The sequence below is a fragment of the Anopheles marshallii genome, chromosome 2 (assembly GCF_943734725.1).
Source record: "Anopheles marshallii chromosome 2, idAnoMarsDA_429_01, whole genome shotgun sequence".
NCBI classification, from domain to species: domain Eukaryota; kingdom Metazoa; phylum Arthropoda; class Insecta; order Diptera; family Culicidae; genus Anopheles; species Anopheles marshallii.
In genome coordinates this window covers 74,424,490-74,449,804 of record NC_071326.1, presented here as the reverse complement: position 1 = coordinate 74,449,804, position 25,315 = coordinate 74,424,490, and the positions used below count along the sequence as shown (strand labels likewise).

The 25,315-nt window shown below is 46.1% G+C and overlaps 5 protein-coding genes across 5 annotated transcripts in view; 4 read left to right on the top strand and 1 right to left on the bottom strand.

Annotated features, from left to right (window-relative positions):
* The window catches only part of LOC128708280 (dual specificity protein kinase splA-like), a 58,226-nt gene extending 53,389 nt beyond the window's left edge, over nucleotides 1-4,837 (top strand). The window contains exons 4-6 of the mRNA XM_053803241.1: nucleotides 1,191-1,402; nucleotides 1,493-2,513; nucleotides 2,661-4,837. Coding sequence (XP_053659216.1) covers nucleotides 1,191-1,402; nucleotides 1,493-2,513; nucleotides 2,661-4,837 — 3,410 coding nt within the window. The remainder of the gene's footprint in view (nucleotides 1-1,190; nucleotides 1,403-1,492; nucleotides 2,514-2,660) is intronic.
* A 4,681-nt stretch (nucleotides 4,838-9,518) lies between these two features.
* On the bottom strand, nucleotides 9,519-12,319 carry LOC128718432 (protein aubergine-like). Its single transcript, XM_053812058.1, has 3 exons — nucleotides 10,713-12,319; nucleotides 9,858-10,613; nucleotides 9,519-9,783 (listed from the first exon to the last, which is right to left on the bottom strand). Exons 1-3 carry the CDS (start codon nucleotides 12,317-12,319, stop codon nucleotides 9,519-9,521), a joined length of 2,628 nt encoding a protein of 875 aa, XP_053668033.1.
* Nucleotides 12,320-17,623: 5,304 nt separating this feature from the next.
* Nucleotides 17,624-19,083, top strand: LOC128710500 (eukaryotic translation initiation factor 5). Its single transcript, XM_053805555.1, has 2 exons — nucleotides 17,624-17,836; nucleotides 17,902-19,083. Exons 1-2 carry the CDS (start codon nucleotides 17,624-17,626, stop codon nucleotides 19,081-19,083), a joined length of 1,395 nt encoding a protein of 464 aa, XP_053661530.1.
* A 1,112-nt stretch (nucleotides 19,084-20,195) lies between these two features.
* LOC128708005 (alkaline phosphatase 4-like) lies at nucleotides 20,196-21,698 on the top strand. Its single transcript, XM_053802961.1, has 3 exons — nucleotides 20,196-20,481; nucleotides 20,549-21,416; nucleotides 21,485-21,698. Exons 1-3 carry the CDS (start codon nucleotides 20,196-20,198, stop codon nucleotides 21,696-21,698), a joined length of 1,368 nt encoding a protein of 455 aa, XP_053658936.1.
* Nucleotides 21,699-22,984: 1,286 nt separating this feature from the next.
* On the top strand, nucleotides 22,985-24,717 carry LOC128707902 (TLC domain-containing protein 3A). The gene is made up of 5 exons (XM_053802859.1): nucleotides 22,985-23,253; nucleotides 23,322-23,778; nucleotides 24,105-24,335; nucleotides 24,410-24,508; nucleotides 24,586-24,717. The coding sequence occupies exons 1-5, from the start codon at nucleotides 22,985-22,987 to the stop codon at nucleotides 24,715-24,717; spliced, it is 1,188 nt and encodes a 395-aa protein (XP_053658834.1).
* The last annotated feature ends 598 nt before the right edge of the window (nucleotides 24,718-25,315 follow it).

Sequence of the window (25,315 nt, the reverse complement as noted above, 5' to 3'; positions counted from 1 at the left end):
TACAAAATTTTATCAAACTATTAATTGTAGTAAATTGAATACGTTTCTCTCATTTTACCATTCGGTTCGCTACATATAAATAAAATAAAATGCGTGGAGTAAGTTTATATTAAGATTGTACGAGCGATAGGACGCTCACGTTCACGTCCATCTCCGTCCGTATGTTTTAGCAAGGACCGGACTCCATCATGTCCACCAGGTTTATCTGACCCCAGACCCGTAACTAATTTTGCTGGCAGACCCGCGCCAATCCTAATCTTACCCAGTCGCGCACATTGTCAAAAGCAACTCCGGGCTGGATATTTAGTTCCACCGTTCAAAAAAAAAAACCGGGCAGCAAGTGCACCGGCGGCCATCCAATGCAACTTTTCCCGCGCGTTCCATCAAAGCTAATCCAATTTCTGACCCAAAGGCACCCTTATTGGAACCGATTGCAACCGAAAAACCACACAAACGATCGGCCGATCGTTAATTCGATCGTAAAGTGGTCATTTTGCGTTACGAAACCGTCGCCTGTGTGAGTCCACACACACACACACACTCCCGCGGTGTGTGCCGCATAACGAAACGTTCCGAATCCTATCCGTTCCAAAAATTCTTGGTGTATGAAGAGTGATTTTGTTTTTTTTTTTCGACTAACCCACTAATCGAAGGTGACCTCGAACTGATGCTGTTTATTTCTGTGCGTCGCACCGGGTGGAATGGCATAGTGGCCAGGAATGTACACCAGCTCTGTGAGCGTGGACGATGTTGCGCTTTCATGACTAGCGGTCAAGTTTGCGCAAGACGCTGTTCGAAACAAACGAACAGAGTAGAGCAAAAAAAACCATTACGAAGTACTGTGGGCATATTCCCGCCGCTAGTAAGATTAGATTTGTGCACCAACTGCTGTAGGACACGGGGAAAAAAGAAACCTCTAGTGCATAAAACTCTCTTGGTAAAAGCTGTTTAAAGCCACCAAATGTGTTGCAATGTGCTAATCATTGAAAAAAATGCAGCAAGTGCGTGTGTGTAGAAGAAGCATACTAGAGGAGTCACTGATGCAATGGTTTTAGTTGACAATTGAGTTAAAGCAGAAGAGTCGATTTCGTGTTGATTGAAGTTTACGAAGCTGTGAGAAAGCTTTTTTTCGCTATCCACACAACCCTAAAATGCCTTTATCTCGTTTTTTTATTTTTCAACCACAATAGGTGACAGAATAACGAGCATCACGATAGATTTTCGACACATCGTCCAGGAGGACGCCATGACCATTCTAAGCTACGCCTCACCCTACAACGTACAGCTCGAGCTAGTTAGTGGCACCAAACCGGTGTTACCGCAAACCCAGAGCCCGAAACCGGGACATCAGAGCCTCACGCATCCACTGTACCGATCGAGCAGCCAGTCGGATCTGAACACGGTAAGCAATCGGAGAAAACCGCCTAAAGGTATGCAATCGCAGTGCAAGTGCTCGAATAATCGTTGGTTTTGTGCTGTTTTTTTTTTGCAGATTGAACGCAACTCGCGCAAGAAGCTGTTTCCGAGTGAAGATGCATCACCGCTAAAAATGGACAACCGGGCAGCCAGCCCGTGCAAATTATCGCTCCCGACGGTACACAAGGAAAATGAGCGGGAAACGAAAAAACACTCCTTCAAGCAGCAGATGCGCGAAATGATCGAGGAAAAATTCCAAACGAAGCATGCGACGACCGATGTCGAGCGTAAGGGTTCGGGTGCGGCGGATGAAGCGGGAAGCAAGAAGAGTGGACACAAGTTCGGTATCCGGGTGTTTCCTCCGTCGGTGAATGATAAGTTGTTCGGTAGCAAAAGCCCTACGAAGATACAGGCGGACAATGAAAACAATAGCAACATTGAGAAGAAAGAATCGGACGACAAGAAAGAGGAAAACCGTAGTACACCACAGCAACCACCATCACCACCGGTAGTAAAGAAGCGTACCAAGGCCGATCACAAGCTGGTACCGGATGTGGTCGGTGGTCAGATGGTGGTCCCGGAAGGCGGTGACTTTCAGCGCCAGAATAGCCTAACTTCCAGCGGCATACGTCGGGATGCGGCTGGTATTCCGCAGGAGATGCCAAGCTTCATGATGCAGGCAGCCAATGCTGCCCGGGACAATCGTAAATCGACGAACGTGGTGGCATCCGGTGCGGTGGAGGATGGAAAGCGTAAAGGAAAGGCGCCACTCCGTCCACCACAGAACGAATCCGAGCTGGACGAAAGCACGGTCACGATAGATACGAATCTGAGCAGCATTGATGGTAGCAGGACGATACTGAACGGTAGTGTCGACATGCCGGACACACGAACCGCACACCCGCGCATGAACTTTTCCGACAACTTCGCTGAGGAGGTGCTGAACTGTACGATCGATAGCATTCATAGTATCGAACAGTTTAATGAGACAGGACCGAGCAACAGCTCGACACCGAAGAGTGAGCGGAAGAAATCATCCTCGCTGACGGAGAGTGAGCTCATGATGCGATCTACCAGTCCCGGGGCTGGCGAAAACGGTAGGTTTTGCTTTCATAGGCGATCTATGGCGAGTCGAGAGTCGATTCACCACTACTCTCTAAACATTCATTCTCAAATGATTCATTAAGCACACCACAAGTTTTGATAATATTTTTTTAAATCCTTGTTTCATTAATTTGCAACAGAATCGGATGTCGAGCAGGAGCAGCGCATCCGTCAGCCTCCAACGCCACCGCGCCGTGAAGGCAATAAGATCGAACTGAACGCGGATGACATCACCGTTCATCGTAGCTCACCAAGCCCAGCACCGGACAGCAGCATGGAGGAGATGGATGACGAACAGGAAGAAACCAACCGTCGTACGGCGAGCTTAGGTGATCTGTCGAAGCTGGAACCAACGGGCAAAACGAATCAAACCGCCACAAACAGCAACACACTCGAACGTGCCCAAAGTCTCGAAATAACTGGCGACGCATCGGTGGTAACGGTCGTGAACGGTTCCGCTGGTGGTGAGCCAACCGGCACGGGTCTCGATGGTGCCAGAAAGCGTAAAATCTCATCGGAGATTTTACTGGATGGTGTCGTGAAGGATACAAACGATGGTCTCAACTCACTGCAGCGTCACCGTCTCAAGGGTGCATCGGCTTGGGGTAATCTGGAAGATGCGTACAACTCCGGTGAACTGCTGTCGAACGGTGGTGGTACTACCGAGGAGGAGAAGCAAGAGGAACTCGGACAGGTTACGGTGAAGCAGAACGGATACACCGAGCTGAGCACGTGCAAGCCGATAATCAATCAGGCAATCATTGTGGCGGAAGCACCGAAAGCCCGTCCCGAGGTGAGCAACCTGCCAGAGACCGAGCGGGAAGAACACATTTCCCTGACGACGATCAGCATGAACTTTGTGCCGGAGCAGGAGCCGGACACGAACATACCGGACGATGTGAAGGTATCGCGCTATCCATTCGGTAGCTTGGAGCGTCCGAAATCGGACGTCCTCAAGAAGCTGCTCGGCCAGAAGGAAGAGCTAGAGAATACGCCGTCCGTGTTTATCTCGGCGGATGGTGGTGAAAGTGTGGTGAGCACGATCAAGATCGAAAGCCAAACGGAGCGACGGTCTGATGTCGGGGAACCGATCAGCTTGACGTTGATTAATCCGGTCGAGAGCGATCGCACGGAAAGTGGCCAACCGTCGCCTGTTTTTACGAGTGGAACCAACGGCGTTAGTAGCATTAATATTTCCTCGATGGATTATGGAATGATGCCCACTGCTGGGTCCATCACGCTGAACGGAGGGATGACAAAGTTTTCGCTCACCGCCGACAACATCGTCACCATCTCGACGGCGCTGGATGGTGGTGTTGGCGGTACGGAATCACAACCATCATCGATCGTGATGATCGACGATGAAAAGCTTGACTTTAGTCTGCAAACGCTGGATGATTTCGATGATCCGATGGATGCGCCGCCGCCAATGGATTTCGCTACGGACAGTGTGACGGAACACAGCACGGAACCCGAACCGGTCCCGACGAAGCTGCCGCTTGCTAATGGTGTACCGTCCGAACAACCACCACAACCACCGCAACGAAGTTCGATCGCATTGAATCGGCGCGATAGCAACGGTGGCCCCATGACGAACGGTACGACCGGTAGTTTCGTGACCGAGATCACGCTGAAAGCACCGGAACCGCCAACGGCTGCTGAACGATTACCCCCGGTACCACCGCCGCAGCAGAACGGTACGGGACCTTCGGCACCGCCGGTTATCGCCAGCAAACCACCGATTGTCACGAAGAAACCACCGAAACCGGAAGCGAAACCCACGACACCACCGTCCCGGATACCGGTCGAGCGGCGCATGTCCAGCGAGCACGGTACGAACGGCGGATCGCTGATACCGCGCAACGCCGAGATCAAGTTTAGTACGGCACCGTACGAATCCTCCCCGGTGGCCGGTACGAACAAAACGCCCACCCGCGGTGTCGATCAGATACGGTCCACGTTCGAGCGGTCGAACTCGAAAACGGAGATCCCGGTACTGATCCGGCGCACCTCGATCCCATCGATCAATCTGTCCCCGTCCGCGTCGGCTACCGGTGGTTCGATGAGCAACCTCAGCACCAAAGCCAGCCCGTCCCGCATACCGGTGTTCAGCTCGAACGGTACCAAGATGAATGGTGGTTCACCGCCGCCAACATCGCAAAATGGCACCACCCACACCAACGGGCTGTACCGCAGCAACAGCAACAGTACGATCATGAACAACAACAACAACAACCATCTGGTCAACAACACCAAGATGGCGGTTAGCATCACCTCCATTAAAAACCAAGCCAAGCATCCGAGCGGCAAGTTCTAGCAGGATTGATTGATAGGCGATACTTCTCCACCTGCAGCGGGCAGAATAATCCGTCCAGTGTATGTGTGTGTGTGTGTGCGCGCGTGTGTGTGAGAGAGAATTTAGAATTTATTTGTTGTATCTATACATGTATGAATGTGAGTTAGAAAGAGAAGAATTATTAATACCAGAAGCGTATGAATCACGCGCACCATGAATAATGTGAATTAAAAGCGACATTACAGGAATTTCAGAAAAGAAGAATGAATCAATCCGGACGGGGTTTCATTCCAACTTCTAACCCAATCCAATCGATCGCTGCTACCAATTCGTCCAGCGGGAAATGAATGTTATGAAAGTAGGAGAACTATATGGAATACATTTACACTATTTCCTTTGTACTACTTACTACACGTTGCTGTTGTGTTCTTAACATTGCGTTTGGCCATATTATCACTTACATGTAATCAACCCGAATTAGGAGCTATAGACTATTAGTAGGCTCTCGTGTGTTGTCTGGTCTCTCGGTGCATCCGAATTATGTAAAGCATCACATAACAATCAAAAGAGACCCCACAATACGGGCTGCGACTGTCAATTAAACACACAACGAGAAAAATGAGTGTATTTGCTAGTGTTCTTAACATTTAAATTGCGAGCAAACGTTATCGAAGATGTAGAAAAGAGACGGGAGAGCAAAACGCTTCGATGATTTAGGTCTAGCTCTTTTATACAAATATGAATTGAAACACACCCTCGGGCTGGTGGTAACACGGGAAAAAAAGGAAGGAAAGCATCCACCAACGCTCCGTTCCGAGGACCATCAAGATCATTCGAAAGAGAGATGCTGTAAAAACAAAGCGGAACAATGTTATTATTATTAATAGTAGTAGAGGTTAGGTTTTATAACGAGTATGGTAGTTATTTTCTATACACAAACCTTCACGATACCCAGGATTGACCACTAGAGTTGTGCTCGCCGTTACAGGGCCCTACACGGCTGTTAAGACCCGTGGGACCAGCGTTTACCAATTCGACATGGACCAAACTACATCTTCTGCAACAAACAAACAAAAAACCCAAGCGAAAGTGCAATTTCACCAGCAGGAAAGCAAATGTTACACACAAACCAACCAACCGAAAGAGGAGGAGAGGTCGAGAGTCTACAAATGTGGCAACGGCTAGAATAGAGCAATATAATTATACGCTGTGTGGGCGGTAGAGAGCGAGCGATCGATTTTGTTCATATCTGCGCATACGCAAAACTAATCGTTAAGCATGTTCGACATCTAAGCAAATGTTTCAAACGTTAAATAAATTAAACTTGTAACAAAAAACACAAAACCGACCGATTGTGCGCATCGGAGTTGAACGGTGCAGGGGTATTTGCTGAAGCAGTGGTGGTATTCGCAAAGGTGGTGGTTGCGGAAGATCGAAAGAAACGGGGAGTGCCTTCATCTCGTTTCCGTCCCCGCATATGCTCCGTAGTCGAACAAAATTTTGCTTGCAAAATGAGCAGCAACTTTTACCAGGATGCCAGGAGGGCATCCTCAACGGAGGTAGCACAGATTCCGTGTCGTCGTTCTGGTGCATAAAAACATGGCAAAAGAAATGACGATTGCTGATCCGCATGCGATGATCAATGCGAAAGCGGAACAGATATATGATGCATTAGCACGACGGAGAATTTGTGCTACCTCCTAGAGGAGATGCTGTCCGGGTATCAAAAATCGGAAAACGGCTCGTTTTGTATGGAAAATTACCGCATCCGCCGACGACAATTTTGGATGAGATCGAAAATACTTTCTATTTCATCCATCTCACTTGCGCTAACGCATGTCAAGTGTTTGATAGTATGCGAAACGGTGAGAGAACATCTGCTATCACGTGCAATGATAACATGCGAGAGCGGAAGAGCTATATGTACGGTGGAGAGGGATTGGTGTTACCTCTGGAGTCGGATGCCTTCCTGGTATCAGAAACCGGCTTTCAGAAGAACCTTTCTCACTTGCACTAGCGACCACTTTCAAGTGTTTGATAGTGTGCGGTAGAGATCCATCCGATTGCTACGCGTTGAGTCAAATTCCGATATCAAATTCTTCCACATTTACGTTCTTCACAACCGCATCAGCTGACGGGACCCAAAGCGGCCACCTGCTCCGTCTGTGAGTTCGCATTCTGACGGTTGTTTCCGTTGTACGGTTTCTGTTCTGTAGGTGGATGAGATTGCTGGTTGAGCATGTCATATCAAATTGCGATAAATCGTTAGGATTAATGGTTATATTATGGTCAAAACTAAGAGATCCCCTCCCTAAGAGAACTTCCAACTTAAAATTAAAACCCATCTTGGACCACGCCGTCGTTGTCTGCTCTCCCGCAGACTTAACAGTGATGAACAGACCAAAGGATGTGCAGCGAACATTCAGTTCCTCGCAGGATGTCAACGGAAACTTGCATCCTACGCTGCACGCTGTCGCCTTCATGAATTAAACTTTTAGAAAGGAAGGACATTTTATTTCGTATTTGTCGAATGTAAAGGCAACTATGTTTCGGTCTTGCTTCTGAAGAAAGGCCGGGGTATCAAAGTAGTATCTTCAACGGAGTATCTTCTCCAACAATTTCGTGATCAAAACGAAGTAACAATTGATCACCGGGAAACAAAAAACAAAACTGTGGTCTCAGAGATCTTTGCCGATTCCGGCTGAAAGCCTTAATAAGCATAAAATTCAAGAACTGTAGCAGCCAGAAACGACCAATTAGCTGTCATAATTGATTTGTTCCAACTGAAGATCTTGTTGAGATCGCCGTAAAACTTTCATAACTTCACACTACATGTGTAATGCTTGGATTTACCCGTGGGGCAAAAAGCAACACACATGGCATGGAAGAACCACGACACTTATTTTACGCTCTCGCCAAAGATTTACGACAAAGCTCATAAAAACTTTTAGTGCCGAGTCGTGGCCCTTCCCCTTTCGTTGCAGGTGGAGCGAGATCACAAACGTACAAAACATTGCATTATGTAGTTATAGTGCGTGCCTCTGTGCCATAAACGGACAATTTGACCGTGGGATTTGAAACCGTTGGCAGTTGGAAGTTTCCCAGGCGCAGGCGAAATGTAATTGTCGCGCGACTTAAGAATGGCAGACACGCAAGGAAACGAGGAATAATACCCAAAGGGGGGGCGCATGGTACAACAAGTCTGAACCATTCAATAATGGATGATGTTTAACAGATGTTAGCAATATTACACGAACAAACATTGCGTGACGCACAACAAATCTCGTGCACCAAGAGATTTTGTTGGATTCAAGCGTGCCGATCATGAAGAGTTTTCGAATCCACAGTTTCGAGATTTTATTGGAAAAAGAAAATAAATGTTTTAAGTAGTAGCTGCAAGAGTGTGGTGCAATATCGAGAATATCGTGGGAAGCTCCCAACGTACCTGGTAGCGTACCCAGCCCCATGGTAAATGTCAGGTACTTAGGCAAACGTACCTGGGAAGACCGCGCTAGGAGTAGATGCATGGTTACAGCGGATCTCTGTCATAAGGATACGTGAATTGCTGCTCGTACGTTACCTTGCATCACTGACCTCTTCTGCAATAAACGTTTTTACAAATATGCTTTAATCTTATTTAGCGTTGCCAAGCCGTCGATTTCATAAATCTTTTCCGAAATAAAGCAAAACTAATACGTAAAAAAAATCGTTAAATCATGAATATTGGCAGATTATTGTAACTCGATAGCATTATGATTCTTGCAAAAATTGACTCCTCAACATGACTGATAACGAATGACTGCGCCCATTAAAGATCTATTGCCAGACAGCACTATTAGTTTTCCTTGATCGATTTTCACAGTTCACTCGCACTCACGAAACCAACATACTTATAAATCCTTGCAATTTAAGCTTATAAACGCACTTTATTCGTATTCGCATGGAAACTAATTCTTAGTCAACCTGAGAGTTGTGAAATAAGGAACAATAAATGGTAATAAATGTATTTAAAAAAAGAAAATTCTTCCGTCTTCCCGCTCTCTCCAACTTGTCCCTTAAATTGACATCGAATGTTTGCATTCTGGTGCCTTTAATGTAGTTAGGAAACAACAAAAGTAAATGGCACATTTGATGAACATTTCTCGCCAATAGTTCAAAAATCTTATTTGTTCGATTATTAAATCAATCTTAGCATCATACAGGTAGTTCGAATGCATAAAATCTAAAATTATAGACTTACTACCCCCTGGTGATGGGGTAAAAGAGGGATCGAAGATATTTATAAACGTTCCCGCTCTTGCATAATACGCTTTGAACCGAACGCACAATCTTCGTCTCGGGTTCTTGAATGCACACCCGTTGAGAAAAAGTATTTGTAGTATGAAGTATGATAAACGATAAACTCAAACAATGGAAATAAAAAATTATCAAACGGTATCTGTTGTACTATCGTTAATGCCCTTTAACGTAATAATGGTATATGTCCCTGTGTTTGACATGGTTCCTTTGAATGTGGGGAACCAAAACAAATTCATCACTTGATACCGATATATCATTTAATAGTTAACCACGGGGAAGATCTGAGATATTTCGTTTCTTATCGATAATCCTATTTTAGAATCATCTTGGTTCCCTGCTTTCTCTCTGGTTTGGTTGGTTTTTTTTTCGTACGATGGGAAAATTTTTTAAAACCCAGCTTTTTTTACAAATAATACAAACGGTTGCTCAAATTCTGGTTGGGTTGTTGGTGCAGATACTGAGAAGTCAAATATGCCAGCTTGTGGGCGTATTGGCAAACCGCCGGTACGGCGATGGTACCGCACCAGTTGTAGTACAGATGGGTCTGCTTGGATGTGTATACCTGCAGCTGATCCACCGTGAGACCGCTCTCGTCGTGCACGACATGGTAGGACGTCGGTGATACCGTGCCCTGGCGTACTGCCTGCGAGATCAGGTAGAAATCAGATCTGCGGAAGTAAAACAAAAGAAAACATCGGGTCAAACAACGAGAAAGGTATAACATTCGAAAGGTTTACTTTACCTTTCCGGCAAGGTGATGATGTCATCGACGATCGTGCACGGTGGCGGATTGCGGTTGGCCATAAACAACCGCGTGTTGATCCGCTTGCTCACCACGATGATGGACAGCTGTGGCCTGAAGTCCTTGCAGTTAGCGTAGACCTGGCTAAGCATGCTCTTGATCGTCTTGGTCTCGAAGTTGACCACATGGCGCAGCTGACCTTCGCCGACACCATCGCGGTACATGATAATACGACGCGGCAATACGCCTTGCCCGTAAGCGGCCTGGTACGCCCGGAGCGATTTCGCGATCCCGGCCGCAATGAAATTGGACAACTCCTCGCCCCGCTTGTGTGCCTCGATGGACGAATAGTACCTCGGTTCGACATGCTTCGGTGAATACATCGTGGCAACAAGTGCGCCGAATGATTTCGATTTATCATTCGTATCGTGACACACGTCAAAGCCAATCACCATCGCATTTGTGAGCGGATTCTTTACCATCCATGGTATGCCGCCCAGCTTACAGTTCAGCTGTATAACCACCTTGCTAGCGACGGACATCAGCGTACGCACATTGCCGTTCTTCGGTGTGATCGTGCGCGTTTTGATAACCTGGCACGGAATGGCCCGCTCGACGCAACAGACCTTCTTGATGGAGGCGTACCGATCCGCCCGGTCGTTCGGTACGACGCACATCACCAGCTGCAGATCTTCATTGAACAATTGGCTCAACGCTTGATTGTATCCATGGGGGCCATCATTCTGGACGGTGATTCTGTGAAGTAACATAAATCCCGGAGTAGCACAATGAAAAATTAAAGAATTGTACCCCTAGCTATCGCACTCACAAAAGAACGCGAGCGTCATTACTTACATCTTCGGTTCTGTTATCTTGAAGTTCATGCCCCGGCTGGCCTGCATCATACAGCCGAGGAAATCTTTCACCAGCGTTTCCTTGCCACGCTCGCACACCACGAACCAGCGGTGCAACGGAATCGATTTGAACAATTGATTTTTGTGGAATGCCTGACTCCACTCCGCCTCCGGGCCTGCTGGTACACCTTCACCCTGTGGCTGGAACATAATGGCCTCCTGGCGCAGGGTACGTGCCGGTACCTCGACCAGACGCCGATCCAGCTCCGTCTTCCAGAACTGGAACACCTCTCGACCGGCCGCACCCTGCAGCCGCTCGTTGAAGCGCTCCAACCGCTGGATGCGCATGTCCGCACCGATGCGCGTATGGTCGGCAATGGCTCGCATCAGGTTAAAGTCACGTCGCATATCGTCCGTGATGCCCGTCAAACGGCACAGCTCCGGCACGAGCAGGATCGGTTTATCAATCCCGAGCCGCTCGTTCGGTTGCGAAAGCAACATCGGTTGCTTCGGGTCACGGATCGTAATGTTGTACTGCTTTCTGTAATAGTCCATGAACGAAACGTTTTCCCCTTCCTTGGTCGGAAACGTCGACATGGGCGATGAGGTGAAATCGACGTCACAGATTTTGTACATCTTCTGATTGTAAACCGACATTACGTTGGCCCCGATCATCATATTGCGGAAGTTATCCCTGAACTTGCCCGGCTGGCGCTGCATGTTCTGCAACATCCTGTAACAGGTATCGGTACGCAGCACCCGGTGCGTTATATCCACGCACAGCAGCACATCCTTTTCGTGCTGGCGAATCGACGTCACGTACCCGGGGTACAGTTCCAGCCCGTACTGTGGGATGGAAACTTTCGCTTCCGGATCGAAGAAGTGGCGATTGATGGCCAACAGCTTCAGGCTGCCCATCGCCTGCCGGTGCATCAAGTTTAGTATCATGAACGCCATCTCAGATGCCATATCGACCGTTCCGACGTGTCTGATTGTCATTTTGTACAGTGCGTCTGTGCGCGGATCCTTCACCTGCAGTTCGATCTTTTCCGAGCGCAGTTTGTTGTACAAAAACAGCATCGTACCGTCGAAAATGTATGGGCCAATGACAGGCCCCTGGGTACGGATCAGCGCCTGCATCACCCGTGTATCTTCGACCAGCGGTTCAAAATCTACCCGGTATTGAAAGACGCACGCATTCTTGTCCTTTCGCGTCAACCGGAAATAGTTGGTTTTGACGACCAACTTGTTACCGGAGGTACCCTGCTTCGCCGGTGAATTTGCGGTGCGTGTTACCACCACCTCCGGGACGTATCGCATTCCCCGGATGGCTCCACGGCCGACATTCGCATCGCTCCCACCATTCCCATTGCCGTTGCCGTTGCCGTTGCCTTTGCCGTTACCGTTCCCGCGCCGCGCTACCGTAGAAGGTCCTGCACCACCGCCATTTTTATCACCGGTAGAATCGGTTTGCTCCGCCGGAGCTACGGGGACTGGTCGATTCTGGGGTGCGATGGCACCACCCTGCTTCCAATTGGGTTGTGCTCCCGCAGCACCCGGACCAGCGCGTGTTCCTCGACCTCGGCCACGACCTGCTTGTTGATCCATTGTAATGTTTTGTACTAAGGGAAAATATTTAACAAATTCATACGTTTTAGAACGTTTGGCGAATATTGGATACAGACATTTTAGATAAACCAGTCAAGAGGGACCACAGGTACGGCAACAAGACTAGATGTGCAAAGTGCAGAAAGGTAAATGATTTCCCGCAAAACTCCGACACTACTTCAACAACACGCGGAGCAGATTGTGTCCGCTTGTTGAATGTTTGCTGGTGCGCGCTGGTTTGTCACAGATTCAGTCGAAAGAGTGATACAATCAAATAAGAATATAATAGATGATTATACAACACATCGGTCGCTCATTCTCGTTGACACGTTAACTCTTGTCTGTTTGTTCCCTATTCCTAAAATCCTGCACAAATGTCGTTTCTAGCTTATCGACTACGCACACACTGAACTAAAACAAACTTGAAACTGAAGCAAGGATTTTATACCTATCGCTGCTACTTTCCTCTCACACACTTTCGATCTTGTCTGCATCGGTCTCTTCTGCGATCGGTTTGTTTGCTTTGTGTTTTTTTTATTCTCTTGTAACAACAAAATAGATTCTTCTGAGCGGAAAATATCAGTAAAGGCACAGACAAAAAACGCCACTCAGTGGTGGAGTTCGCAGCATTCGACACCAACAGTAGAGTAGAGGGAAAAAGTTACTGTTCTTAATAGAGTGTCAAATAGCGACGCTCAAAAACGAAATAGAAAATGGCGATATTTATCAACTGCACAAAGCAGCATTTGAAGGCACATGGAAACATGAGGATTCTGAGTCTCTACTCGCACTGAGTTTTATATTCGCAATGTCTAGCGAGTCTAGCAATTCTGAGCACAAGCTGCATTAACATGTTTTTTAGATACTTGAAATACACTTCCGGTGGGTTGTTTTCCAATCGATCCTGGTTTATGATGAAACCAAGCAAAGCAAAATCGTCACATTCTAACCAGGCATACGAACAACAGTAATCGCCGTTATGCCATTGTTCTTAAAGCGATGAAATATTTCTTAGAAACGATCTTTCTATTGCCGTTAGTTAGCCAGCCATTTTCTAAACGCCAGAGCCTGACGCTGCTGCGCAGATAAAACAGTCAGCAGAATTTGGCCTTGGTCCGACGAAACGATTTCAGCGCGGTTTATTCAACCGTGCCTGGCTACAATAAATTTGCCTACTCAGCGGAACTTTCAACCACATATCGGAGGAATTTCGAATACGTGAGTAAAGTTGAATCTACGTACCTCTTACTGGGCTTTGTAAGGGCGGTTGCTTCTTGCCCTAAATTGTTACCTGTATTAACTCGTCGCAATCTAGACGCTCTACACTATCCTACACTTCGCGTTGATAAAATTTTCACCAAAGGTTCACCGAAACTACAACCTCTTATCGCTAAGCTGGGTTCACAGATCCCACGCCTTACATCCGGCCTCTACCAAATCAACACTGAGTATGTAGAAATCATTCCAAGGAATGCTGCTTTCTCCGCTTGATCGTGTTTTGACGTACAATTAACACGCGCTCTGGTAGCAGACGTTTGGAGTGAGCCGTACCGACAATGAAAGTCGGTACAATGCTATATAAATCTTGACATGGCCGGTCAAGACGTTTGAAATCGAACAAAAAATCGATTGAAGCTAATCTCACTAATCACGCAAAAAGGTAGTTCATTAGTGAAATATACAAATGGCAATGTTTACTGTATTTTTCCGTTTATTATATCAATTTAAGTACGAAAATCATGTCCACAAGGTGAAGAAAGGCGCTGTCGCGTACAAACATAATCTAGCGTAGTCGAACCCTCAGTGCAGTAACATCTCGCCAGACGTTCGACAACGCGTGCTCTTGCGTTGTGTGAGGGAGACAGATATACGCATGACGTCACGATGACACTGCACGCGAAACCACTCCTGGGTACGCCTAAGGGACATGCGTTTTATCACGTTCTGGTAAATTGTTCCTCACTTCTTTAGCAATCCGTGACTTTTCAAGTTGTGTGGCAAACGGTGCATACCTTCCTGTGAGTGAAAAATTCTGTAAAATTGTCTCAAAAAATCATCACCGTGCATACAAATCCTTCATCCATACGCATTCAGCGCGTAAGTATTGCAATGCAGGGAATCTGAAGGGTGATATTTGTAACAAAAAAACAACGGGGCAGCCAAGTTTTCTTTCACATAATTGCTCTACCGATGCGATTAGCTGTGGCGCATGAGACGTGGTAAGTTTCGTCTCGCTCTTGCCTTCGTGAACCCATGGTGTACGTATCCTGCTCTCGCTTACGTATGAACCCCGTCTGAAATTTTTGCATTGTGGCTGATCATCCCCCTTGCTCGCTGTGGTGTGTGATATTCCTACTTGCGTAATGAAATGTAACGGACCGAAATTAAATGGCACTAATCCCTAGCGAAAATATCATAGGTGCTGGCTTTGTTCTCTAAAGATTAACGATTAAGGTGTTGCACTGTAGTGCGTGGCAATTCCGCTCTGCTTGCGAATAATGATAAGCTGTCGAAACGCCAATCGCCATATTTTTACGGCTCCCTAGATACTACTACATAGACAGTGTGCGATTGTCACTGCTGGGGCCAAACTGCTGCTAATTTGAGTTCAAACATATTTCTTGCACCCGTGGCGCATGTATTGCCTTCTCTATTGCACCACGTAAAAGTTCTTCTGCGATGTCCAACAAATTATCAATGGTTGAAACTCGTCAGTGAAAAAATAAATGCAAATTTATAGCTCCCATTTTCGATACCATTTTTTTTCTTAAAAAATAAATTGTTGTTCCCTCTTTCCTCTCTCTTTTCGCAGCCATATTTCGTTTCGCTACGGTGTTGACGACTTATTTGGACGTACGTAGAGTGAAGATTTTCTAGTGCTTTTGGAAGAAAATAAGTCAGCAGCTGGCAGATTCATCGTAGCAGGCCATATCCTTCTCGAACCATCTCATCGGCCTCTCTCATCCTCATTGCGGTTTTTGGAAGTGTGACGAAGCTTTAGTTTCTGCATTTTCTGCCCCCTTCAATCCCCCATACTTCGAGAGTATAGTTGTTTCTATTGATTAACACCAGCAAGGATCGCCTGGAGCGGCGGCTATCGTTTTATATGACTTTAGAAAGCGTACAAGGTAAGCATGATTGAATTACAGGTCGGCCAGTTGCAGATGCAAATTCCCACTTCTAAGTTCCAATCAGTTCGTATCGTCAAGTTGGCGAAGCTTTTTGGCTGTTGATGTATGCATTGCAAACCCTTCTGGAGCATTGTGCAATTGAATAAAGCCAATAATGCCTAAAGTGGCCATCTATGTTGTAGGTTAGCTCGGATATGGTTCTGAAATAATAGAGGATTAATTAATTTACAGCGGACGTATTTAACTAGCAGTTTTCTTTTTTAATTCATTCCTCTCAAACTTGTGTCGGTCTTAGAGGTGGGACTCATCAACATCGAAATATTAATTTGGAATATAAATAAAGCCATATTTCTCCGTACATTAGTTCGCAATTTTATTCCGCACTAATGATGTTTTCGTATCGCGTTTTACAGAAACACCAGCACTCAAAGAGGCACCGCTTTCTCCCATATTAAGGAGTTTCAGTGGTACGACGTGCATGATTTCGCATAGAAGCAGTAAAAGTCATAGGTATGTATATAGCGTATCAACAACAAACCCGTCTCGGTTTATAATACCTTTTCTCTTTATTCGCTCGGCAGGACTTCAAAATATTCTAGCAATAGACATCGGAAATTACAGCCGTTCAGAGAAACGTGAAAATTCCCAAGCAAACACTAGGCATCTCTGTACATTTTTAATTTAAAATCGTGTTATAAGCATCCCACATTTGTTTCAAAACTATACTTGCGCCAAAACTGAGCATCACTGTGTACCGTTTCTGAGTATCGCGTATGCTAAAAGCAGCGTTTTTGCGGATCTGGGAAGACAGTGATAGGAAAGGAGTTGGTGTACGTGAGAGAAGGAGAGTGTTTTCAGGAGAAAAGGTGATTATTGATTATTGAGCTCATATTTATTCACATAAATATCTACAAAAGCTACAAAACGTTCAAGCAACAGAATAGAAACCCAGAGACTTCCAAATGAGCTAAACCGAAACATACGCAGCAAAGTTTAATGCAGGTGCAAGATCAGGAAAAAGTTGCAAATCTCCCTTACTAATCATTCGTAAATTCGAACCTTTGGAGACGCAGTATACAAATAGTACCATTCTCGCAAATCGCGACAAACAAGTTCTGTTCCAATCGAAGCTGTATCGTCTATATAGCTAACCGGTGCGTTTTGATTATTCATTCTGCTATCATTTGGTTCTGTTTCTTTCTTTTCCTCGCCACTTATCATTTTTGTTGTTTCGGTGCGTAGCTAACGTGCATTAATTGGTTTTATGTTCCTTTCTGTTTATTTTTCGTTTTCTTGGCGTTTCTGCTGAATCTTCCTCAACCAACGTGCTTAATATGGCTGCCCTGTTGTGACGGACAAACTCCATTCGTATAGCGTGTTCATAATTAAAGCCCCTCCTGGAAAGTAATAGTAGGCTCATCTATAGAGTCAAACCAGAAGGAAAAGGAAGGATTCTATACGGTTTAACGCATACTTCCCACCCGTGTTACAAAAGGGCTGTAAAGGTTTCCTATACGGCTAAAAAAATCATCCGGTTGTTGTAACGGAACGAGAAAATTTCAAACACCCGACACCGTCTAAACATCATCATCCTACAAATGCTTTTGCTAGCAACATCCTCCAGCATACGATTGGAAAACGCCACAATTGACGCCAAAACCGATCTGCCGACCCGAACCGGTCCGATCAGCAACGATCGTCGCGAAGGAGAACAGATGAATTTGGTCAGCTTGAAGGAACAGGGCCGTTGGTTTCGTTAAAACAAATCATCATTTCCTTCCAACGCGCACCAGCAAGCATAATAAGACTACGCATGTCTCGTTTACCATCGCGGAAGAAATTACTTGCATGAAGTAAAAGGTTGCACACTGCTCTGTAGCCGGAAGCTGCAAGCTGACACTGATACGTGCCAGGGCAACGGTCCAAGATAATCCATCACGGGAAAATCTTCTCCTTGTTGTGCTTCTTGTCTGCCACAGTGAATCGCCACGTTGTGGTTAAGGTATGGTTGGAATTTTGTTAACCTCTTTTGCTGTTCATCGAAACATTATTTATTTTACTTTTCTTATTTTTTTCTTTCTTCTGGCAGTTGCGTCTAATTGTGTCGTAAAATCGCTTGCCGGATTTCATCGAACGTACATTTCTTCAATCGTTGTTGTTCCATTCGGCAAAAATGGCTACCGTAAACGTGAATCGTAATGTGACCGATATCTTCTACCGTTACAAGATGCCTCGCATCAATGCAAAGGTAGAGGGTAAAGGAAATGGCATTAAAACGGTTATCGTGAACATGGCCGAGGTGGCCAGAGCGATCGGTCGTCCTGCAACCTATCCGACGAAATACTTCGGTTGCGAACTTGGAGCGCAAACACAATTCGACCATAAGGTATATAGGTTTGAATTATTGTTTGGACATGCTTTTTTAAATATTTTGTAACGTTTATTTTTTAGAATGAACGCTTCATTGTGAATGGATCGCACGATGCTGCGAAGCTGCAGGATCTGCTCGATGGTTTTATCCGCAAGTTCGTCCTCTGCCCGGAGTGTGACAACCCGGAGACGGATCTGCTGGTATCGTCCAAGAAGGGTACCATCTCGCAGGGTTGCAAGGCGTGCGGTTTTCACGGTCCGCTCGAGGTGAACCACAAGGTGAACACGTTCATCATCAAGAACCCCCCGAACGTGAACCCGGCGAGCCAGGGAGCATCGCTGACCGAGGGTAAGCGTAGCAAGCGCACCAAGAAGGGCGAAAACGGTGACGACTCAACGGTTGGGCTAAACACTACCGCTAACGGTGGCGGCGGTACCGAGAACGGTAGTGCTGATGCAAATGGCGATGAGTCGCCGAACGGTTCGATTGCGGGTGGTGCGGTTGGAGAGAATGGTGAAGACGATGTGAACTGGACGGTGGACACGTCGGAGGAAGCGGTACGCGCACGAATGCAGGATCTTACCGACGGTGCGAAGAATATGACCGTGTCGGACGATTTCGATAAAACGGAAAAGGAACGTATCAACATATTCTACGAGCTGGTAAAGAAGAAGCGCGACGCGAACGAGCTGGACAACGTGCAGGTACATAAGGAACTGGTAACCGAAGCGAGCCGGCTCGATATCCAGTCGAAGGCAACGCTCGTGCTGGTGGAGCTACTGTTCACGGCTAACATTACGCAGGAGGCCCGCAAGTACCGTAACCTGCTGCTGCGCTTTACCCACGAGGACAAGAAGGCGCAGAAGTACTTTATGGGCGGGTTGGAGCAAATGATTTCGCTTCACGCGGACAAGCTGATGGACAAGGTGCCCGGCATACTGAAGCTCTTCTACGATAGCGATGTGCTGGACGAGAAGGTCATTCTGGATTGGTCGCAGAAGGTTAGCAAGAAGTACGTCTCGAAGGAAGTCGCTGCTCAGATTCACGAGCGTGCCAAACCGTTCGTCCAGTGGCTGCAGGAGGCGGAGGAGGAAGAGTCGTCCGAGGAAGATGATGATTCGGAGGTCGAAATCGAGTACGATGACCGCGCGAAGGTGGATTCGCTGCGCAAGGAACCGGCCAAACCGGACTCGAAGAAGCTGGCCAAGGCATCGCTCGAAGAGGACGAGGATGGTGACGATTTGAACATCGACGATATCTAAAGCGGTCTCCCGTTTCGTATTCTAAGACACACATCTCCTCCGTGTGATAACAGGCGCGAATATGTCATTTGCAGCAGCATCCCAACTTCTTTCGTTCGACCCACACACACACATGCATACGCTAGACACGCTTTCGTTCGCCTGGTTACGCATTATCGCAGGATTTGGATTAAGTTTTCCGCTTTAGTCGATGTGAATGACATTGCTACTAACTATGGTTTAGTATGCCTTTGCTTTCTGATCATTTTTGAATTATAATGGTTTAGGCGTTTTGCAGATTTAATTCGTGTTTATCTTTTTTTGGTTTTATTTGCTTAGTACCCACAGCATTGGGGATGACACCTCCTATTTACTTATCGATGTGAAAGCAAATTTTATGTCGTTTGAACAAGCAAAACTCTGCTATGTGTCATGCAACTCTCCTATATCTCATCATCTTTCCTATGTTAGAGCGCAATAAAAGCATATGAAGAAAAACGTATCGACTGAATTGATTTTATCATTGAATGCTGACATTAATTATAGCTACACCGTTGAAAAGGCCTAGTGCAACCTTGCATATATCGTTGCGGAAGGACGATCAAGGACATGATAAAAGATGAGCTCATCGGAATTTAAAGCTCTCATTGATTATCTGTATCTACGGGATTTAAATCCTCTGCTTAGGAACTTCGGTAGTTACAACTTTGTGTCTTTATAAAAACCTCTGCTCAAAAGGAATATCGGGGCATTTTTTCAATATTCATTGTATTAGGTTACATACATTAATGAATGTGTGAATGCTGTCGATCACACCGGTGATGATTATCTGGAACCGCAATTAGACATACCCCTTCTTGTGTGCACAACACTACGCTTACTTTATTCTATCGCAAACATCAACGCTACCCCCCACCCGCTACCACCCCACCGTGTCTGTATCATAATAAGCATCTCCCAACACATCTTATCCATTATTAGCGTGAAGCAGTATCTTATCGTTCTACGGCACGATCACTTGACTGATCTGCTACTGCTCCAACCGTACGTACTGGAAGAGTGCGATCTGTCGTGTAAAAGAACACATCGCATCGCATGTAAGTTGAAACGCTGTCCCAAAGTACAGTGAAGAGATGCCACAGGAAGAGTTTAACATTGCAACGAATGACTCTGGAGACGGTTCCTATACTGCACAGCAGTGGAGAAACCAGATCGACGTTAGTGCCAGAGATCGTGAAAATGTGACCAAAAGATTTACAAGACGTAGAGTCGGCTGTGGCTATAGTGTGTTATGCGTCTGTATGCTAGTGGTCTTGGTATTTGCTATCGTGCTGCTGTGCATCGGCTTTATAGTGGTGTACGAGAACGAAGGTCAAGTTGTAGCTACGGTTGATCTATTTGCCGATGAATTGCCTCCAGGTAGGAGTGAAAGTTTCAGTATATGTGGCTTATAATATATATATTCCTTGTATTATTTTTCCTCTAGAACAAGCTATTTGGTTTGAATCTAATCTTGCCGAACTGCGCAACGCATTTCGGGTGGTCGAGGAGAACAAGAAGCGTGCAAAGAATGTCATCCTGTTCGTAGCCTTGGATAGTGTCGACTCCTCCTATGGCGATCCCCGACCCATCTGGGAATCATTTCCCCACCTTGCGTTGCTTCGACCAACGATGCAGGAGCAACGTGCAGCACGTGCGTCATTTAATCCGACCTCCATGTTTTGTGGCATTGAAACCCACTCGCGCACTATTGGGTTGGATTCGGCCATTCAGCCTTCGGAAGAATGCGTCAGTACGCCGAACAGCACGCACCATGCCGTTTCGATCTTGCAATGGGCTCAAACGGTCGGCCGCCGTACGGGGGTGGTAACGAATGGTGAGATTGTGCAACCATTTCCAGCAGCATTGTATGCGCATGTACCTAATGCAAGCTGGTTGCACGGTGGCCCAGATCCACTGCTATGCCCAGATGTGCGATCGCAGCTACTTCATAGCGAAACCGGCAAGCAGCTGAATGTTATCGCCGGCACGCTAAACTGTCCCGATAAGTATTGCCGGGAAGCGTTTGAGACCGAATGGATGAACAACCGTTTGGTGGATCGATCAACGTACAAGTTATTGAAAGATATGAGCGACCTGTTAGATCCCAAGCTGGATGATGTTGAGTATGCGCTTGGATTATATGATCAGCAATCGATGGCAGAGCCAACTGCATTTTACGATCTGATCGTGGGTGCTTTGACTGTACTGGAAAGTCCCGAAGGTTTCCTACTGGTTGCCATCGCTGACCCCAAAGTACAAGCAACTACAAGCGAAATCGATGCTGCTGTGCGAGTTACGCTACGTAAGCTGAGGTGAGTTTGATTTGTGGACAGCTTATACTGCTGTGATTTCGATATTCCTCAATGAACTATATTTACAGCGGCGCTCTGGATGATAGCTTAATCGTGGTAGTACGTTCCGATGCCAGGGATGCGGGATCCACGTTCGCCACGGTTCATGCAATCGGACCGATGTCCCACCTGTTGCATCGAGTGCACAATCAAACGTTCCTGGCTCACTTCGTCTCGTACGCAGCCCGTATAGGGCGCTTCAGGGATGCAGACTTAACGAATCTGATTCTACAAATAATATGAAATATTTAAGTGATCCTGTAAATACGACACAAGCTATCAAATATTTGACGACCAATTGTTAGTGAGTCAGTCATTAGTCATTTTAAGGAAAATGGTTCATGAATGTATGCAGTTTTACGTGGAACAATAAACCAGGTGTTGCTTTCAATGTTTTGATGAGGTTTAACAGCAATAAACAGCACTAGAATAAGAAATACAGTTGGTTTTGGGAGTAATTTCAAATCGTCCGATGAGTTCCACACGTGATGAACGTTCTTCATACAAAATAAACTTAGCAAAGACACACTTCGCTGTTTCCTTCGACTCCGCGCAGAAAACAAACCAGCGACAACAACTTTTGCTGGAGCTTTTTTGACGTTTTGCCAAGTTATGAAATACCGACAGCGCGTCCTGTCTACAGCGGGGGTTCAGGAAAACGAGGGAAGACGCGTTTACGACACCTGTGGAAGTGTAGGCAGTGCTGTGCGGTGAAGGAGTGGAACGAGCAGACAACACACACAATTTCGCGTCGTCATTTGTGGGTAGGTGGATAGGTGTAGCAGATACAGATATTTGAAGAATCATCCAGCCAGGTTCGGTTTGTTACCAGCGAGCTCACATTACAAGCCCTCCAACCTGTTACGGTTCGTACCATTGCCGACCGATGTAATGCACGTGCATCGGGAGGGTTGCACCTTCACGATCGGTTGTTTTTGCACCATTCGCACGTTCACCCTAAGTGGATGTGTGCTCTTATCAGCTGCCTTCTACATTCTACACCTTCCTGCACGAGTCGTAAGCGATAAGGCGGTTCACGGATGTGTGTTCCCTATCGCAAAACAACAAAACACTCATCCCGCCTTTGAAGACTGTGGAAGATTATGTAAGAGTGAACCGACCGAATTCGGTACGTGGATCTAGTAAGGACGGTCTCGGCAGTCGGCCTCGGCAGCAGATCAACAACAGCGCGGGGGGGGGGGCAACATTAATCGAAAGTCGTCTGGCCATTGATTCACTCCCGCTGCTCCGTCTGATAGGGGTGGATCGTGCGCGCGTGTGTGTGATTTATTTACCATTTTAATTGACTTCTGTTGACCTGCTTTGTTTCCTTTCTGTCTTCACTCTAGTATTCCTAAGGCTACTGTGTTCGGTATCGTACAGACATGAGCAGGCAGAAGGTGTGAACAGTTGGTGAACAGTGAATTAATTGGAACACCCCGTTTATCTGAGGCCCGTGTGTGTAGTGCTCCACCAGAGCAGTTCCGGTTCGATCGTATTCTGAGCACAGTGCAACAACACGATACAAGATGGTGGAAAAGTTGGACACGCGGAGCTGTATCTTTTCGCTGCTCTACTCCGTTGTGTCGTTTGCGGTGGCTTGCGCAAGCTTGTCCACGCTGAACCCGAGTGATCGCATAACGGTGCAGAAAGGTGCGCTGCTTATCAGCTTTGGCTTTGTGTACTTCGTCGCACTTACCGAATTTCTGAACAAGCTGCTGCTGCGGACAACCATCGGGCACAGCTTTGTTAAGCGATATCGGTTGCGTGTTTCGGATGTGCTGGATATAACGAATAAGTGAGTAAGATGTAATTCTAAGGTATTATGGCCAAATGCATTACATTTTTCTGTTCTTTCCCATTCAGGCTCGTATCAGCCGTTCAGGCCGCCTTTTCCTGTATTGCTGGGCTTTTCGTATGCCGCTGGTCATGTCCGAGAAATTTTCTGCACGCCTCACACTTTTTGTCGGAATCGTACGCTTGGTTTGCGGCGTCGTACTTTTTCTACGACCTTTGGTCCATGTACAAAATCTACGCCGCTGAAGCGGCCGTCAAAATCAAGGTTAAACTCGGTCTGCAATCGGTAACCGGAGATAATAACAATGTGGGCGGCAGGAATGGCACAGCGAACGGTAATGGTGGAACGGTGGCGGAAAAGACGCTGCAAGCACTGGACGACATCCCGAGCGTGGAACAGGGTACACTTTCCTTTGTGAATCCGTGCAAAATAGGCATCCCAAGTTTTGCTAAGTACCTGTCAACGCATCCCTTGATGGTGTTTCATCATCTGTTCATCGGGTCGTACGGATTAGTCGTAATATCGGTAAGAATTAGTGTTCTTAATGCATCTTTACACTAATTGAATGTCTCTGAATCTTTATTCTAAGGATGGATGAATCCTCAATGATGCTCAATGATTCCTGAATCGTCAAAGATTCATCAATCCATAAGAATCTATGAATCTTTAAGGATTAATCAATCTCTGAAGAGTCATGATGAGTATGAGAACCAACTCATGATTTGAATGACTCTTTGCTGAAAGCTCATATGAATCAATCTTTTCAAAATATTCACCCGATATGTAAAATTGCGTTTGCGCCAAAATAAGCAGCATTCATTAACTTTTCTTCTGTTTCTCTTTCATTCCAGTATCTTCGTGGCGGTCTGGGAGATTGCGTATTTAGCTTCATGTTTATGATGGAACTTTCCACGCCGTTCGTATCATTCCGTAGCATTCTCAGTGTGATGGGATTGAAACAATCGAAACTGTACGTCATCAATGGGCTGGTGATGCTGGTCACTTTCTTTTGGTGTCGCATCTTTCTAATGCCCTATGTCTGCTACTACTATAGCCAGGTGGTGAATAAGCCATTCATTGAGGTATTAGACTGTCAAGTAGTAGCGAAATTGATATCTAAAACGAATGCAATGATTAATTTCTACCCATTTTCCAGGCTGTGTCGAATTTGCCATGGGGATGTCAAGTAAGCATTTTGGCACTGTTTTTGCCTCAGCTGTACTGGTTCCGGTTGATGGTACGAGGCGCTATGAAGGTACGTTCACACAGTTCCGTTCCGTTTGATTGATTGATAGATTACGCTGTTACTAACATATTTCTTTTCTTCGGTAGGTATTTTTCCCATCGAAAAACAAACGCAACACAACGATTGCTGCAAATTCTTGCGGAAATGAAGTGTCCACCAACGGAGAAACTATAAAATCTTCCCAATCCAAAGATAGTGAAATACGGTCCCTAATGTAAGGAAAACAGATTGTTTTTTTTTGCAGTTTCTGACCGGGGGCACTGAGTAGTAGGGCATTGACATCTTAGTAAATGTTAATGAATAAGTGTTATTTTGTGTGTAATTTGAATATTCACCGACACGCTCGATGTATTCGCCGTTTTGAATGTAAGACATTGGATAATGAAGCAGGGAAATTGTGACGCTGGATAAAAGGGCACGAAGAAGCAAAACGGTAGACAGGCAGGGATACGGATACGACGATGAAGCTAGGTTTTAGCAGGGACAAACTTACTCACTTCCATGTTTACACAACCAGTAGAACAAATGAGCTGCTGCTTAGTTTACCTAGTCATAGTATTTGTGTTTTGTTCACAACAGGAACGTTAATAGCTTAACAAGCTCCCATCATTACAAAACCTTGCGCAGGGATAAGCTCACTCGGTTCTTCCACGGTGTGCTTGCCAGGTTGCCCTGTTACCAATACAGTACGATTATTTTGTGATTGCCCGTTTAAGTTATACACGATGAGGAGAAAACAGAAAACCAAACGTTATAGGATTATAATCACCACAACCTCCCACAAACATATTATACTATATTGTTGTTAAAACAAAA

Bases quoted from the DNA above. Each gene is read 5' to 3' on its own strand.
- LOC128718432 (XM_053812058.1), bottom strand. From the start codon at position 12,319: ATGGATCAACAAGCAGGTCGTGGCCGAGGTCGAGGAACACGCGCTGGT. The intron at 10,614-10,712 runs GTAAGTAATGAC...GTTACTTCACAG, and splicing joins AAGATAACAGAACCGAAGAT to AATCACCGTCCAGAATGATG. The intron at 9,784-9,857 runs GTAAAGTAAACC...TTACTTCCGCAG, and splicing joins ATCATCACCTTGCCGGAAAG to ATCTGATTTCTACCTGATCT.
- LOC128710500 (XM_053805555.1), top strand. From the start codon at position 17,624: ATGGCTACCGTAAACGTGAATCGTAATGTGACCGATATCTTCTACCGT. The intron at 17,837-17,901 runs GTATATAGGTTT...TTTATTTTTTAG, and splicing joins AAACACAATTCGACCATAAG to AATGAACGCTTCATTGTGAA.
- LOC128708005 (XM_053802961.1), top strand. From the start codon at position 20,196: ATGCCACAGGAAGAGTTTAACATTGCAACGAATGACTCTGGAGACGGT. The intron at 20,482-20,548 runs GTAGGAGTGAAA...TTTTTCCTCTAG, and splicing joins TGCCGATGAATTGCCTCCAG to AACAAGCTATTTGGTTTGAA. The intron at 21,417-21,484 runs GTGAGTTTGATT...CTATATTTACAG, and splicing joins GTTACGCTACGTAAGCTGAG to CGGCGCTCTGGATGATAGCT.
- LOC128707902 (XM_053802859.1), top strand. From the start codon at position 22,985: ATGGTGGAAAAGTTGGACACGCGGAGCTGTATCTTTTCGCTGCTCTAC. The intron at 23,779-24,104 runs GTAAGAATTAGT...CTTTCATTCCAG, and splicing joins ACGGATTAGTCGTAATATCG to TATCTTCGTGGCGGTCTGGG. The intron at 24,509-24,585 runs GTACGTTCACAC...TTTCTTCGGTAG, and splicing joins TGGTACGAGGCGCTATGAAG to GTATTTTTCCCATCGAAAAA.